The sequence below is a fragment of the Arvicanthis niloticus genome, chromosome 17 (assembly GCF_011762505.2).
Source record: "Arvicanthis niloticus isolate mArvNil1 chromosome 17, mArvNil1.pat.X, whole genome shotgun sequence".
Classification (NCBI taxonomy): domain Eukaryota; kingdom Metazoa; phylum Chordata; class Mammalia; order Rodentia; family Muridae; genus Arvicanthis; species Arvicanthis niloticus.
Genome location: NC_047674.1, coordinates 30,140,070 through 30,157,187, shown reverse-complemented (window position 1 = coordinate 30,157,187; position 17,118 = coordinate 30,140,070). Strand labels below are relative to the sequence as shown.

The 17,118-nt window shown below is 38.5% G+C and overlaps 1 protein-coding gene across 11 annotated transcripts in view; it reads right to left on the bottom strand.

The window, feature by feature from the left end:
* The window catches only part of Tsga10 (testis specific 10), a 95,086-nt gene that overhangs the window by 42,200 nt on the left and 35,768 nt on the right, over positions 1 to 17,118 (bottom strand). For all 11 annotated transcript variants that reach the window (XR_013104649.1, XM_076915031.1, XM_076915033.1 and 8 more), the window contains 2 exons: positions 4,670 to 4,785; positions 642 to 796 (listed from right to left, as the gene is read on the bottom strand). Coding sequence is in view for 10 of the 11 variants with exons in the window: in XM_076915031.1 (XP_076771146.1) it covers positions 642 to 796; positions 4,670 to 4,785 (271 nt within the window). In the remaining variant the exon portion in view is untranslated. The remainder of the gene's footprint in view (positions 1 to 641; positions 797 to 4,669; positions 4,786 to 17,118) is intronic.

Genomic DNA, 17,118 nt, shown 5'->3' with positions numbered 1-17,118 from the left:
CAAGAAAAAAATCATGGGCGACTTTATTGTCCAGCTTTATGAACAAAAAGCACACAGCTGACAATGTCACTAAAACATGTGCTCAAAAATATCTTAAATGAGCTGGGCTTGGTGGTGCACACCTTTAATCCCAGCGCTTGGGAGGCAGAGGCAAACAGATCTTTGAGAGTTTGAGGTCAGCCTAGTCTACACACTAAGTTCTAGGTTATCCAGGGCTGCACAGTGAGATTTATGCAAAAAAAAAAAAAAAAAAAAAAAAAAAAAAAGTAAAGTATGTTCCTATTTTACAACCACAAAGGAAGTTTTAATGGAATGAACATATGACATTATATGGCAATGGATTTAAAATGTTTGAAAGAAAAAAACATTCTTACCACTTTATTTTGATACTCGATTTCATCATTATCAGTAAATACAAATCACTAATTCATGATGAAAAGAAAATTTAAAACATTAGCTAGTGGATTTGTATACATACTTTCTAAAACTTGCTTAAAACATTCAACATCAGATTTTAAAGTTTTGGCTCTCTAGGAAAATCTGAGTAAATCCTATTCGTTTATTCAGAGTCAAGTAACCCACAGTTTCATATTTAAACATTTTATTTAAGCGTATCTTGTCTACTAGCTCTCAGAACATACTTTCATTGCCAAGCTCTCTCCAAGGGATGCAATATTCTCAGACTTTTTGTCCAGACATGCTTGCAGGCATTCCTTTTCTTTAGCCAGATCATTGAGAGTTGCACCAAGAATGCTGATTTCTTCTCGCTGTGCAATATTTTGCCTTGTAAAATTATCTAAATAATTATAAAGGTGTTGTTTTAATCAAGATAGACTCTTTTTTCTAGTTCATCAGACTGAAATATTTTCCAACTAGTTGTCTTATGTTACCCAATCACTTAAGAATACTTTACCCCAAATAAAATCTTTTTTGGTGATTACAAACAATTGTGAATCACAAAGTTTGAAATGCCCATAAATATAAAAGCACAATTAATGTCTTTGAATTATAGCCAAGGAAAGCTCTATATCACCATGGAACCAGACTACTCTATAAGGGGAATAAACGAGACTGGTGGAACATCGAAACAACCTGTAGATTTTTCTCCCTTGTAGCCTAGAATGCATATTGATTGTAAAGTTGACAACAAAATTTAATAAAATATCATATCAGGTCAGCTGTAGAGCCAATTGCTTCCCAATATTTTGATTCTTCCTTATTTTTCTAAAATTTCTAAGAAAGAGAATCATCTGTGGTATCCTCTGAGAACTAACTCTGACAAGCCAAAGTCAATGTTGAAGGCACAAATAACTTAAACAAAGCAGAGGTTTTTAAATCATGCTTTTATCACCCAACTCTGTCAGAACCACCTAGGAAATATACATTCTTACACTTCGCATGGTCCTACTGAATCAAAAATCCTGAGCGTGTGCACAGTAACTTGTATTTCGGCAAGGACACCATTCCCCACAGCCCCACAGTGGTTCTAATCCACAGTGGGTGGGAACTGTTGGAGAGGCAGATGCTCCAGGAGAGCAGAATTACCTGGTATAAACCTTCAACAACTCTGGCTCCAAGTCTTGTTAGCCTTCAAGGAGACCATGTCAGGTGCCATCATTTGAGAACCCCTCTTCAAGTGCTCTAAGAGGAGAGTGCTGGTAGACCAGTCAGTGCTCTAGAACAGTGCCTATGGAGTTAATCCTGTCAAGAGCCACTCCAGCACAGTGCTTACTAGGTAATGCCATTCTGTCACATACAGTACTTACCAATGCCATGTCTCTCTGTGTGGGCAGTAATGACTCCCAGGCAACACACGTTTTGATGATTCTATATCTAAGTATATTTCTAATGAAAACCAGTCAACCTATCATCCAGCTATTATGGTGATATCAACATGACAATCTAGGATTCATCTGAGAGAATGGTATGCCTACATAGGTCCCCCTTAATTTACATTAATTGATGTGGAAAGACACTTCTGACTTGGGAGTCGAACATCACCTAGGCAGTAGATTCTGTACTGTACAAAGAGTAGAGAAAGCAAGCTGAGCAGCAAGCATGTTCTGTTGTCTCTTCTGCCTGTGGATATGTCTGCAACTGCTTTAAGCTCCTACTGTCTTGACTTCCTGGCAGGATGAGTTGGTACTTTTGAACTGTGACCTAAAATAAACTCTGCCTTCCTTAAGGGTTTTTGTCAGTACTTTGTCACAGCAACAGAAAAGGAAACTGCTAATATCCATTTCTTTAAAGCTCTAATAAGCCTTAGCTGGATGCCTTTGTATCTCACCAGAGCTACCACTTTGTTTCCTTGATACTTTCCATTTCACTGTATTTAGCTTGTTTAAATTTTTTGTTTTGTTTGTTCTTAAGACAGGGTCTCATGGCATAACCCCAGTTGCAGGCTTGGGACTTGTTACTACTTGTTACTTGTTACTTGCTACTAGCCCAGACTGTCTGGAACTCATGATCCTCCAATTTTAACCTCACAAGTGCTGAGACTGTGGGTATGACCTACCATGCTAAATTCTTGCTGTTTTTTAATTGTTTGGGATTACAAATAAAATCACTCGGATAAAGTTCCCTATGTTGTTGATGTCATCATATCTAAGTCTTCTTAGAAGGACCAGGTAAATTTTTGTTAGGCTTATGAAAGACAAAATTATTTCTAATATTTAGAATTTTCAGAAAAAAAATAGCCTTCCCTAGGGAAGAACACACTAACTGATTATCCAAAATTAAAATGTCTCAAGAGTCTAGTTCTTTATTTTGTGTAGCCATATACATATATATATATATATATATATATATATATATATATATAAAAACACATACATATATATATACACACATATATGTTTATATATACATACACAAACACACATATATACACACATATATATGTATGTATATATGTGTATATATGTATATGTGTGTATATATGTATATATGTAGGCATCTGCACTCTGTCTATCATAAAGGCTCAGACTGGCTTTATTTCTCAACAGCCACTACCATTGGTGGGCATCTCACAGTCCAGGCATCTTCAACATGAGGGGTCTCATTGCTTTCTTGGCCTACACTTCAAAGATTCTGACCCTACCTCATGGTGCAAGTGTGTGTGTGTGTGTGTGTGTGTGTGTGTACATATTTTATGTATATAAATATATTTATGTATACACAAGTCTTCAGACTTTCCTGTTCTTTCCCACTTCATATTTGAGTTCTCATTCATTCCTGAATCACTGCTTCCTCCACAAATAACACGCCACGCTTTTCTCATCACTGTTACCAAAGCAGCTAGGGAGCTAAAGCTGACTGACATTTTTAGCTTCCATGTTAGTCCATTCTTCAAAAGTCTCTGACAAGAGATCACACCCTCTGCTTTAAAACACTTTCTTTCCTGCCTTCGAAACAGATCCACTTCTGGATTTTTTTTTTTTCTTGCTTCTTTGGCTTCTTCTTATCCTGTTTTGGATTCTCTTGTCCTTATTCTCTGCTTTTTCCCCTCCCCCTATGTGACTTCATGGTTTTAAAATACCCATTTATTTAGGGTATCTTATTACATTATCTTTCCTATTTCTCTTTGAGAATTTCATGTCCCAATCAGCAGCAAATCCACCTACCTAGCTACTCATGCTAACATTTACTAAACAACAGGAAGGAGTTTAAGAAATTATTTTTGAGATTATAATAAAATTACATCATCCACACCCCCCCTTTCCTTTCTTTGCTTCAACCTCCCACATAGTTCCCTGTTCTGTTTCAAATTTATGGCCTCCTTTTGTTAACTGTTGTTACATATCTGTATGTGTGTAAATATTTAAATCCAACCTGCTCAGACGATATAATGTTATTTGTATGTATGTTTTCAGGGCTGACCATTTGGTATTGGATAATCAATTGATGTGCTTTTCTCTGGTAAAGATGATTTTTCCTGAGAATTCCAAATACTAAAAATAATTTCCCTTTTGGTTGCCAAGACAGGGTTTCTCTGTATAGCCTTGCCTCTGCAGACCAGAACTGACTCTGTAGACCAGGCTGGTCTCAAACTCACAGAGATCTGCCTGCCTCTGCCTACCAAGCACTGGGATTGAAGGTATGAGCTACACCACCCAACCCTAATTTTCTCTTCTTTAGTCTTCCATAATCCAGACAAAAACTTATCTGCTGATTGTAATAGCAATAAGATGTTCCCATCAATATAATGGGAATTTTTATCGAAGTTATTTTTTGTAAACTCAAACACTATTGTATATATAACTAAGTATGTGAACATTTTCTACCCAAAGTGAAAATACACATACAGTACAATGCCTTTCAATAGCTCTGAGTAAGCTGCAACATCATACAAATACAATCAGATCACAATTAATTATCACACAAAAAAAGGGGTGTGGCTTTAACTGTCTCTTGACTGATGAAATTCAAGTCATAACTAAGAATTGTTGGTCCTAAATCTAAGCTTTAAAATGTTACAGTCAAATAAAAATGCATTTTCCATTAATCTTATTCATAAACTTAGGGCTAAGGGCCTCTCCCTAAGTGTGTGTGTGTGTGTGTGTACTTCGTATATGTACTTTATACTTTATATATATATACTTTAATTGTAATATAGAAAAATGTATATTTCTACCAAACTTAAGAAAAGGCAATAACAGAAAAAACTTACCAATTTTTTCATCCAAGCACATAATTTTCTCCTGAGTAAGCTGTAGCTCATATTTTTTCTTAGCAAGATGTCGCTGAGTATCAGAAAGATCTTTTTCTGTGTTTTCATATAAAAGTCTGAAAATATTTTAATAATAAAAACTAATTCTGGAATTTTTCTGTTTTGTCAATGTTTAGTATATTTAAATCCAAAAGCTCTTAAGGACACTCATGTTTTGTCCCTCTTAATACTGTCGTTCTTATAAAGCCATACCATAGGAAATTTGCAAAATAAGAAGCTGGGCTAGAAAGATCACTCAGGCAGTAAAAGCCCCACTGTGCAGACATGAGGACTGGACTCAGATCCCCAGTACCCAAATAACAGGCTGGCTGAGAAGCACTGAGGCTGGGAGAGGGCAGGGAAAGACAGATTCCTGGAGATCACTGGTCAGACAGCCTACCCGATCAGTGAGGTCAAGATTCACAAGGAGAAAGACTGGAACTCAAAAGTAGATGGAGAGCAACCGAGGAGGGCTCCCAATGGTGACTTATGGCCTTTACACACCACACACACACTCACACGCACACGCACACGCACACGCACGCACGCGCACGCCACATATACTCTTAATAGTTTTGCTTTGTTGTGCTTTGCTATGCACATTTTAGAGTTATCATACTATAAAGATAAATTGAAACACATCTTACCTATACTTAATATTTAGTATCTTTAAATCTTACAATGCAGCTCTCCAGATTGTGATTTTCTAGCTGAAAAGTATCACTTGAGTGATAATCATATACGTTTTAAGCAAATTCCTTGTTATCAGACTTCTAGGTTTATTCTGGGTTTTCACATTTACAACTAAATCTCCCATGAACAGCATGTTATTTACTCCACACACACTGTTTGGCATGTATAAGAACACAGGCACTAGAAGTTGAGGAAGCAGCAGTGATCTAAGTTGGCAATGTCCATACCCTCATGAAGTCCACAGTCCCCAAGTGTGGAAGTAAAGTGAACTCCTTTTCTTGAAATATAGAAGTTAGTCATTCACCAAAATCACACTCAGGCATTTTAAAAATAATGTGAAGCCACTTTATTTTTATTAATTAGTTTGTTTGTTTCGGTTTTACACAACAGGATTTCTTCACGTACTCTGGGTTGTCCAGGAACTTGGTCTGTAGACTAGGCTTGCCATGAATTCAGAGATTCAACTGCCTCTGCCTCCTAAGTGCTGGAATTAAAGGCATGTGCCATCACTGTCTGACAATTTACATATATGACAAAATATACAGTAATATGTATGGGATAACTATTTGTGCATAATCAAGCCATGACACTTATACAAGTCATAGTTGGATTTGTCTGACTCAGTGGCCTACAAAAGAAAAGGATGCTACAGGTATCTTTATTACAAAGAATAGACTAAAATAGCCCACATAAGGCCACTGAGCTATGCCACTAGCAGAACAGAATCTGGTGGCGGTTAAAAGCCTCAGGGAACTCTTCCTTGAGGAATTCTTACTTTTAAAGAAAGTCAAAGTTGGCTTCAAATTGGACACATAAAACTGTGGCACTGGCAAAACTTATCTGGAGACAACACTCTCAGTCCAGGTGAAAGCTAATACTCAGAAACAGTCCTACTGAAAAAGATCCCCTATCTCAAATCACAAATTGTATTAGGAAATAATACACATTTAATAAGAAGTTAAACCTAAATTAGATACCGCCGAATTCCAGAGTACAGTACTAATGTACAGAAACTTTAAAACAGATGTGTTTAAATAAGTTATAATATAGAATGCAAATGCCACAACATTTTAAAATATGATCACACAATTAAACTAATAGTTTAATACCATTAAAACATAAAAAAACAACAAAGCTCAATGGACAAGTTAACAGATAAAGCTAAAGAGACAACTAGAAAAATGGAGCAAACAAATCAAAGGAAATCACCTTTATTAAGATCACAGGTAACAAGGTAAAAAAACAGATAGAAAAAGAGATAAAAATGGAAATCTGAAGGTCTGTTATCTACCAAATCAAAATCAAAGAAAGAGAATCAAGGCAATGTTCAAAGGAATGGTGGTTAATAAAAGATGAAATCTTAGAATATGGAAGCACTAACCTGAATCTACTGTGGCAAATTTAAGTGGATAAAAGTAAAGAACTTCAAAGGAATGAATGAAAGGAGGGTAGGTATAGATTGACCAAAAATAAGGATAAGCAAATATTATGGAACCCCACTTGAAAGTGAGCTAATTAAGAATATAATAACATGTGTAAAGGTAGAAACACTTGTTGCTCTTGCACAGGAGTCAAGTTCAGTTCCCAACACCCAGAAGTGGTCCACATCCATCCTAATTCCAGTTCAAGAGAGCTGATGTCCTCTTTTGACTTCCATGGGCATCAGACACACATGTGGTACATAGGCATACATGCAGATAAAATAGTTATAAAAATAAAAGAGTATCACAAGAAAGAAAAAAGATGTTTGAACAGAGGTGTCTTGTGTGAACAGACATGCTCCAGAAGACATGGATTTTTAAATGAAACTCTCAATGTTAGGCTTAGTGTTGTTTCTCTAGATGGTCATGTTGTCAAATTGTCTTCTAAATTTTTTTTTGTTTAATCCATAGATTTGAACTGTTCTTAACCTTTGGCAAAGAAGCTTCTTGCTGCAGTAGGTAGTTGTTAATGCAGACTCTACCTGCTCAGAGAGTTCCATGACTTGGAATGCTTAGGGAATGTCATGAAAGAGAAGGCAGGGAGATGTAAGAGCCAGAGGGTACAGAGGAGTGATACACACTGCTGTCTTCAGGACATAGTGTGAGTGTTGGACATATGAACTCACAACTATGCTTACCTGCCTAAGATCAAAGTAGTTAAAAATTCTAACATGGTGGTGGGAGTGACTCCCAAGGCAAAACTCCTAGCCAAGGATCTATTGGCAGTTGATTGCTGCTACCAGAGGGAGAGTCACTTTTTCTCAAAGGGTGGTTATTGGCAGCTTGTCCATGCCACCAGTAGACAGCACCATGTGCACACTGGCAGCGCCGACTGGGTGTACTAGATATATAGTTTTTGGGAAAAAAAAAATATATATATATATTTGGAGGGAGGGAGCAGAAGAGTTAGCAGTAATAAGTATTATATATATCTATAAAAATTTCAAGTAAAAAAAGAACTTTACGGGGAAGCATATTTCATTAAAAACACTATACAAACAGTAAAATATAATACACTCATATACTTCAAAGTGGAATTCTTAAATGTCAAGTGAAGCACTCAAAGTCAAAATTAATGAAAATAGGCACAACAATTCCAGTTCCAGGGAGTTACATTCAGAGACCTGATTAACTTCTGAGGTTTACAGGTGCCAGATGTACATATGGTGTACATACATACATACAGGCAAAACACATGAACAAAAAATAAAGCAAATACATCTAAAAGTTATGAAAAGTTTTATTTACTTTTTCACAGGTGCAAATCTGACAAAATGTTATAAAAAGCAAAAAGTGTAGTTATTTCCCACACGTCAGCATATGTAAAACATTGTTATACACTTAGCTATTCTTGCATTATTAAAGCTGTACTTCTTTTTTAAAAGATCTTTATAAAACACTTATGACCATATAAGAAGAAGAAGAAAAAATGGAAAACTATATATAGTCATCAAAATAGTCAAATTAATAGATCACAACTAACTAAACCAAATCTTCAAGTAGACATTCAGAGATACGATAATAATAAGCTCCTATATGTTCATGCCTTGGGAGTTTCCAAAAGCAGGAAGATCAGGAGCTCAAGATCATCCTCCACTCAAAGTAAGGACAAAGTCACCCTGAGAGTCACAAGATGCTCTAAAATAAGATAAGATAATCTAACTATTCCAGAATCTTGTGATTCAAGTGTCAAAAAACACACCAGAGGAAATCCCCCAATATATTTGGCTAAGCTACCTAACGTGCTGTTTCTCACATGCTCATGTTTGTGTACTAAAACTACTGAGCTGGCAAGGTACTCAGTAGGTAAAGGCACTTAGTGCTCATGACCTGTGTTTGACTTCTCAGCATATACTGTGGCACATGTACACACACACACCAAGCATATCATCAATATCAAATATAGTGTTCAAAACCCCCCATCTATGTGCAACCTGGACAGAAGACTTCTAAGATCCTTTCAAAAGAACTGAAGAGTCTCAGAAATACGCACACACTTGGTTTATGTATAGCTGCTACCAGGATGTGGAAACAATGAGAAAAATGTACATACAAAGATGGTAAGATGGTTCGGCAGATAAAAGCACTTGCTGCACAAGCCTAATAGACCAAGGTGGATCACCAAACCTCCCTACTTTTAAGGGCTTACAAAATGGAACAATCACAAAGTAAGGAACCTGGGGACAATGTGCCACTGCCTCATGGTGAAAGATAAGCCTAGGAGGGAGTCATGGCAAGGGGAAGAGGGAAAGGGCCCTATAGGGGGTAGTCATGGAGAGGGAGGAGCTGGGATGTTGACCATTGAGTATTTCAGACAGCAGGAAGGTCAGTGGGGGCAGTGAGTTGTAACGTGGTAGTAGCTTTAACTCTGACTAGGAGATGAGCCTATCATCTGAGGGTAACCATGGAGTCCTATAGCCTCAGCCTGAGGTCAGAAAGTAGGTTAACCTCTAGAGACATGGTTCTCAACCTATAGGTCAAGACCCCTTTAAGTACCAACATATCAGATATTATCATTACAGTTCATAACAGTAGCAAGATTACTGTTATGAAGTAGCAATAAAATAATTTTGTGGTTGGTGTCACCACATCATGAGGAACTGTATTAAACAGTCACAGCAGGCTGAGGTAGGAAGGTTGAAAGCCACAGCTCTAGAGCCTTCTGTCACTGCTGTGGGCCTGAGAACTGTGAAGCTCCAGCACTGTGTTTGGCTTCCACAGCCTTATATCTCTAGCTGAGTGCTTAATTTTGGGTTTAATCTGAGAACAAAGACTGGTCTACCTGTACAGTAACCACATACTATGATCAAACTGGCTACATTCCAGGGATGGGCTTTTAAACACAATGAAAGAAAAGTAAGCTGTTAATTTTATTCTATTGTCAACTGGCCTTGATTAAGATGCTTTCTTTAAAAAAAAAAAAAGTATCTCTCAAACACTGAAAAATCCTACTGTTGTTAGACCAATTAGTGGGGCTGGTTCAACAGTCAAAAGCTTGCACTGCTCTTGGACCTATGTGGTTCCCAGCACACACCTGGTGTGCCTACAACTACCTGTAACTCTGGCTCTATGGATATTCGACATCTCTGGCCTCAAAGGCACCTACAATCTGTGCATATATCCATATTCAGACACACAGACACATATAAACATGATTTGGGGGGAGGTTGATACAGGGTTTCTCTGTGTAGCCCTAGCTGTCTTGCAATTCACTTGTATAGGCCAGGTTGGCCTTGACCCCAGAGGTCTGCCTGCTTCTGCCTCCCAAGAAATGGGATTAAAGGCTCAAGGATAATTAAAAGAAAATAAATCTTAAAAAAAATAAACAGAGTAGTTAAAATCTGCCTTCAGACTTGGGAGGCATGGCAGGAAGATTTCTATGAGTCCTAGACCAGCCAGGGTCATACAGTGAGACCCTGTCTTAAAGATTAGTTAATTAAACTAGTTAGTACAGGTGTGCTAGTGAACATGTATAAATATCAATTTAATATTTTGTGAGACTGAGGGAAAACAACCAGAAGAAAAGCATTTTTGTGCAGATATTTCCTGGCAACTCCAAAACTGAACTTTCTACTACATGGGTTTTCTTTGATTTCTTTATACAGTCCTCTTTTCAAAAACCATTTAGCATTTAGTTCAGAAGTATTTTCCATTTCTGCTTGAATGCAAACATACTTTACCCAATTCTAAGAGAACTTCATTGAGTCCTATCCATCCCATGTGCAGTCACTAAAGGCAGATGCTGATGTGGATGCCAGGAAGTGCATGCTGACAGGAGCCTGATATAGCTGTCTCCTTAGAGGTCTGCCAGAGCCTGACATATACAGAGGCAGATGCTCACAGCTAACCATTGAACTGATCATGGGGTTCCCAATGGAGGAGTGAGATAGAAGACTGAAGGAGCTGAAAGGGTTTGCAACCCAATGGGGAGAGCAACAATACCAACCAACCAGAGCTCCCAGGGTCTAAACCACCAGCCTGGGAGCATATAGGAAGGAACCCATGGCTCCAGCTGTATATGTAGGAGAGGATGGCCTTGTCGGGCAAAGGTGGGAGAGGAGATCCTTGGTCCTGTGAAGGCCCCAGAGTGGGGGAATTTGAGGATGGCGAGGTGGGAGTGGGTGGGGGAACATCCTTATAGAAGGGGGGGATGAGAAAGGGGGTTCTTAGGTGGGGGTGGGGGTGGGGAAAGGGGATAGCATCTGAAATGTAAATAAAATATCCAATAAAAGTAACTGAAAAAAATAATTAATTGATTGATTAAAATAAAAAGTTAAAATAAAAATAAATAATCAAATAAAATATCTACAAAGGATGTGAGCAGACAATACACAAAGAAGCTATAGATATGGCACAAAAATGTACTAAACATCATTAGGAAGTCAGACACGGACAATAATATTCACTAGAACGCAGAACAGTAACAACAACAACAAAACCCACTCATACAACTTCTTTGAAGTGGGGTTCTAGAAGAAAATTAAGAATTAGACAAAATTACAATAGTAATACATCTCAATTTCTCAACAGTACAAACTAGATTTATAGGAATCTAGAATCACTGAATGGTAGCTTCCTATCTGTAATACTTACTTTAGTGGTGTAGGGCTTAATTTTCTCTGAAAGCCCTAAGACAGGCATCCTAAATTATTAGTTATATTATTAAATAAACTAATAATTAATAATAATAAACTGCAGAAAACTATTGTCAAGTTAAAGACATACTTATCATATAACCCAAAAATGCCACTACTGACCCTTCCCAAAAGAAAAAAAATATAGCTATAAACCAACAACATGTATAGGTGCTAGAGACAGCTCAGAGGTTAAGAGCACTTGGTGCTCACACAGAGAAGCCAGGTTCTACTCGTTCAGCGCTCATATGGCTGCTAGTACCTGTCTCTAGCTCCAGTTCCAGAGGATCTGATGCCCTTCTCAGGCCTCCATAGTCACTGAACACACATGATGCACAGACATAATGCAGGCAATATGCCCATATACACAAAACAAAAATAAGTTTAAAAAAAGAGATAAAAAATAGATACCTGCCTTATTCTTTAGAGTAAAAAACAAAGTAATTAACCCAAACATTCACCAGCTGAATGAACACATGTAGTGTTATCAATTCCACAGGGCAGTACTTAGCAATTTAAAAAATATTAAATCGATTCCATAAGCAATGGCACAAATGACTCTAAACAGCATTGTGTTGCAAAAATAAGACATGTTTTTGAAAATCATATTATCCCAGTCACATGTAGCCACTTTTAGTTTCCTGTTCCAAAGGACCATAAAATTATTGTATAAGAAGTCTATGCAGAGAAATTTTAATAATCAATAAAAAATTTCCATAGTCTTTAAGTTTCACCAGGCCAGGTGATGGTAGTTGCATGCCTTTAATCCCAGCAGTAAAAAGGCAGAGGCATGCAGATCTACGTGAGTTCAAGGCTAGCCTTGTCTATAGTGCAAGTTCCAGGACAGTCAGGGATACACAGAGAAACCCTGGCTCAGGCAGGAGGGGGATGGCAGAGAGAGGGAGGAAGAGAGAGGGAGTTCTGCCAAAAATGTAACTTTCTTGCTATTAGTCATAAACATATAGTAGAGAATAAAAACATTATGCAAGCATATTGAGTGTGTTGTATTTTAAAATATGTGATACATTAAGGATTAACATTGTAACTCAAAAGGAAGTTTTCAGCCATCATGGAAATCAGCATGTCAATTCCTAGAAGGAACCTTAAAATAAATCTACCGAAGTGCCCAGTTATACAATTCTTGAGGATTTACCACAGCGAAGACTCTTGCTGTTGATGTTTACTGCAGCTCTCTTCACAGCAGTTATGGGGAAAGGATGGAACCAACTAAGTGCCCATCAACAGAGGAATGGATAAAGAAAATATGGTATACATACACAATGGAATTTTATGCAGTCATAAGGAAGAATGAAACTATGTTGTCTGTAGGAAAATAAAATTAAATAAGGGTCATTACATTAAATGAACTGTTAGACTTAGAAGACAAATATATTGCTTTCTTGTCTCTAGACCCTAACTTTTATACAGACACATAAATTCATGTATGAATTATGACAAGAAAGTAGAAGCAAAGTGTCTAGAGGGACAATGTAACTAATGAAGAAAGAAGGGAAAAGCAGGGCTGTGTGAGAGAAAAAGAACATATATATCATATACTCTGACCATATATGTACTGGCTGGTTTTGTGTGTCAACTTGACACAAGCTGGAGTTATCACAGAGAAAGGAGTCTCCCTTGAGGAAATGCTTCCATGAGATCCAGCTGTAAGGCATTTTCTCAATCAGTGATCAAGGGGGAAGGGCCCAGCCCATTGTGGCACATTGAGGTGCCATCCTCGGGCTAGAGGTCCTGGGTTCTATAAGAATGCAGGCTGAGCAAGCCAAGGAAAGCAATCCAGTAAGTATCATTCCTTCATGGCTTCTGAGTCAGCTCCTGCCTCCAGGTTCCTACCCTATGTGAGTTCCTGCCCTGACTTCCTTTGGTGATGAACAGCAATGTGGAAGTGTAAGCTGAATAAACCCTTTCCTCCCCAACTTGCTTCTTGGTCATGATGTTTTGTTAAGGAATACAAAGCCTAACTAAGACCTGTGTGTGTGTGTGTTCATAAAAATATGAAACCTAATATTATGCACAATAAATAAATAAATATCAATAATGGGGAAAAAGGCAATGGATGTAAGTAAGATAATTCTCCAAAGAAGACATACAAATAACCAAGAGGCACAGGAAATGATGCTCAGTATCATGACTCATTATGAAAATATAAGTCCAACCCCCTATGGGAAGCCTCACACCTTTTAGAAGGACCACCAAAAACAACAGGAAATATCAAATGTTAACACGAATGTGTACAAATTGAACACCCTGCACACTGTTGGAGTGGAAGTAAGACAGGCCCTCTGAAAATCAGGGTTACACAAACACAAACCTCAGCATATCTTGGGAGAGAGGATCTTAACTGTAAAAATGCTTCCATTAGAGTGGCCTGCAGACAATCACATGCCATTTTCTTGAGTAACTGATATGGGAAGGCCCAGGCCACTGTAGGTGGTACAGTCCTAGGCAAGTGGCTATGGTGTGTATAAGATAGAAAACTGAATGAGTCACAGGGGCAGACTAGTAAACAGCATTTCCCAATGGGCTCTGCTTCAGCTCCTGCCTCAACTTCCATCAATGGACTGTGATCCAAATAAAATCTTTCTTCTCCAAGTTGCTTTTGGTCATGTTTTTTATTAGAACAATACAAAGCAAGCTAAGGTAACCAGTATAGAGTTTTATTCTCAAAAACAGAAACAAAAATTACTTTAACAACATGGCAGGTCAGGGTGATGGCTGAGGTCTGTGATCCCAGAAATCAGAAAGCTGAAACAGGACAAAACAAAACAAAACAAGCAAACAAACAAAAAACAGTAACAAACACAGTATGGCAGAAAACAGTCCAGCTTTCATCTTTCTAACACACACACACACACACACACACACACACAGAGCCCTGGGACATCTGGAGGCACTAAGAACAAGTATCAGCCATGTACAGGCTGGTCCCTTGGTCACCAGTGGCCTATTCTGCATGAGACATTGGCAGCTTTCACCATGAAGATAACCACCATCAGTCCCCACCACAAGTCAGGTCTGCTAAATGGGGAGAAGCTGTTATGGCCTTCCTCTCAAAAAGGAGTCACATTGTCTGCTGCCCTCGGGCTGTGACCACTCCACCAATATCCACATGTGCTTCAAACCACAGAGTAATAAGCGACCTGGGCTTGCTCGCAGCTCAGATACCAGAAGCAGTACTTCCACAGGCTAGCACTGCCTTGAGCCTGTCCCATATGCTGTGCATGTTCAGCATACACATATGTGCATTTATGGTGCATGTGCACTGCACACTATAACTCTGCCAGTGCTCCACAAATACCCAGGACCAGATATCTTATATGGAAGCAGAGTGAGCTAGCTGGTCCCTTAGCTCTAGAGCCACCATCACTGCACACATCTCACTTCCACACCAAGCTCCCCAGTCACCCTTCAAAGATCACTACCATTTCTGGAGCAAACATATCCATGCATCCATCCTTGGAGAAAAAGCAGCCAAGAACAACGAAGCTGGACCTGGGCTCTGGGGCAGGCATGCCCACATGTACCACACAGGTGTCAAGACAGATGTCCTCATTCATAGTTTCTCCTTAGAGAAAAGAGAAAACAAGTGGAAGATCTGTGATAGCATCAGCATCACTCAGACGTCCACAGTCATGGCTGCTGAGGACACATGCCCACAGCCTGTACTGACACCAACTGACTCACTGGTGAAGACTGGCCACTGTGCCTTCACCACTGTATGAACTAGATTTTGTACTCACTGCTGTGTGAAGATGCATCCGTACTGAAACTTGGCAATAAATGTGCATACATCAACACAAACCAAGAACCATGAAGGGGAAAAACAAAAAACAAAAAAATGACACAATCTCCCAAAAAATATAAATCTAGAAGGTCCATGGGCAAAAATTCAAAATAAATGATTCAGGCAGTTAAGCTATAAGAGAACATAAATAGACATGTTAGTGAAATCAGGAAAATAACACACAGATAAAATATTCAGCAGATATATTACAATTATTGCTAGGAGTCCAGGAGAAATTTGGAGTTAAAGCAGAAATAACGAGGAGTAAAAGTGAGGCAGCACCAGCAGCCGCCATGACGAAGCGGAAGAAACAAGCTGTAAACGCACAGCCATGACTCAGAGCCACAACACTTAGAAACACTGCTGGAGAAGAGGGCGAGCGAAGAGCAGCTGAGGCCTATGAACCCTTGAGAGAGCTAACAGTCTCCTGCAGGAGTGTAGAGAAGACACTTACACAGAAACACAGACTGAGACTCCGCACTTCCGGGGAAAACATAAACACCTAGATAGGAACTTCACAAGCCTCTTAGCAAAACCAGGCAGATATTATACAACACAGATCAAAACTGCAATACCATTTCACTCCTATAAGGATAGCTACCATTTTATTTTATTTTATTTTATCTTATTTTATTTATGTATTTATTTTGGTTTCTTTTTGTTTCCTGTTTTTAAACTCCTCCCTCTACTCCTCCCAGTTCCTTCCTTCCTTCCCTCCATTCAGACTCCCTTTCTGTTTCTCATTAGAAAAGAACATGCTTCTAAAGATATTGAATTATAACAAAATATTATAAAACAAAAACTATCAAATCAAAGTTGGATAAGACAGACCAACAGAAGGAAAAAAGCCCAAAAGAAGGCACAAGAAGCAGAGACCCACTCATTCACACACTCATGAATCCCATAAAAACACTAAACTGGAAGCTGTAATGGTACACACAGAGGCCTGGTGCAGACCCATACAGACCCTGTGCCTACTCTTCCAGTCTCGGCTAGTTCCTATGAGCTTTGCTTAGATTTGCTCATAGAAGGCCTTGTTTTCTTGGTGTCTTCCATCCCCTCTGAGTCTTACAATCTTTCTGCCTCTTCTTCCACCAGGTTCCCTGATCTCTGAGGGAAGGGATTTGATGGAGACAGCCCATTTGGGGATCAGTGTTCCAAGGTCTCTCACTCTCTGCATAATGTCTGGCTATGAGTCTCTGTGTTTGTTTCCATCTGCTGCAGGAAGAAGCTTCTCTGAAGATGGCTGAACAAGGCACTGATCTATGAGTATAGTATTTTAAATTTTTTTAAAAGTGCTTCAAACACTGAAAGATACAGCTACCCCACTGATCTAGCAAAGTCACTTATATGCATATTGACCTGAAGTGTATTTGTCTCAATAGACAGCTGCCCTTCCATGTGAATGACACTTGCCATTGAAAAGACTGCCATAACTAGAGAATATAGTAGTAAGCCTCATGATAACCACAATGAACCAAACGAAATACACAAAAGATAATGGGATTGAAGCCTCAATAAAGAAAACCACTCCCTCACAAATGCAGAAGAAAGAGACAAAGGGCAAGAAAAAGAACTGCCTAGTTGCCAGCACTAAGTACTTACCTGCACAAACAGGATCTGGAGCAGTGAGCACAGCAGGCAAGTTCACAAAGTATCATTTCACAATGTATATGTATCAAAACATATACAATATACTATAGTCTTAAAATACATATAATTTTTATTATTCCACATTAAAGCTAAATTTTTATAAAAATTAAAAACAGAACTATTCAACAAAATAATAGCTGGTGTTAA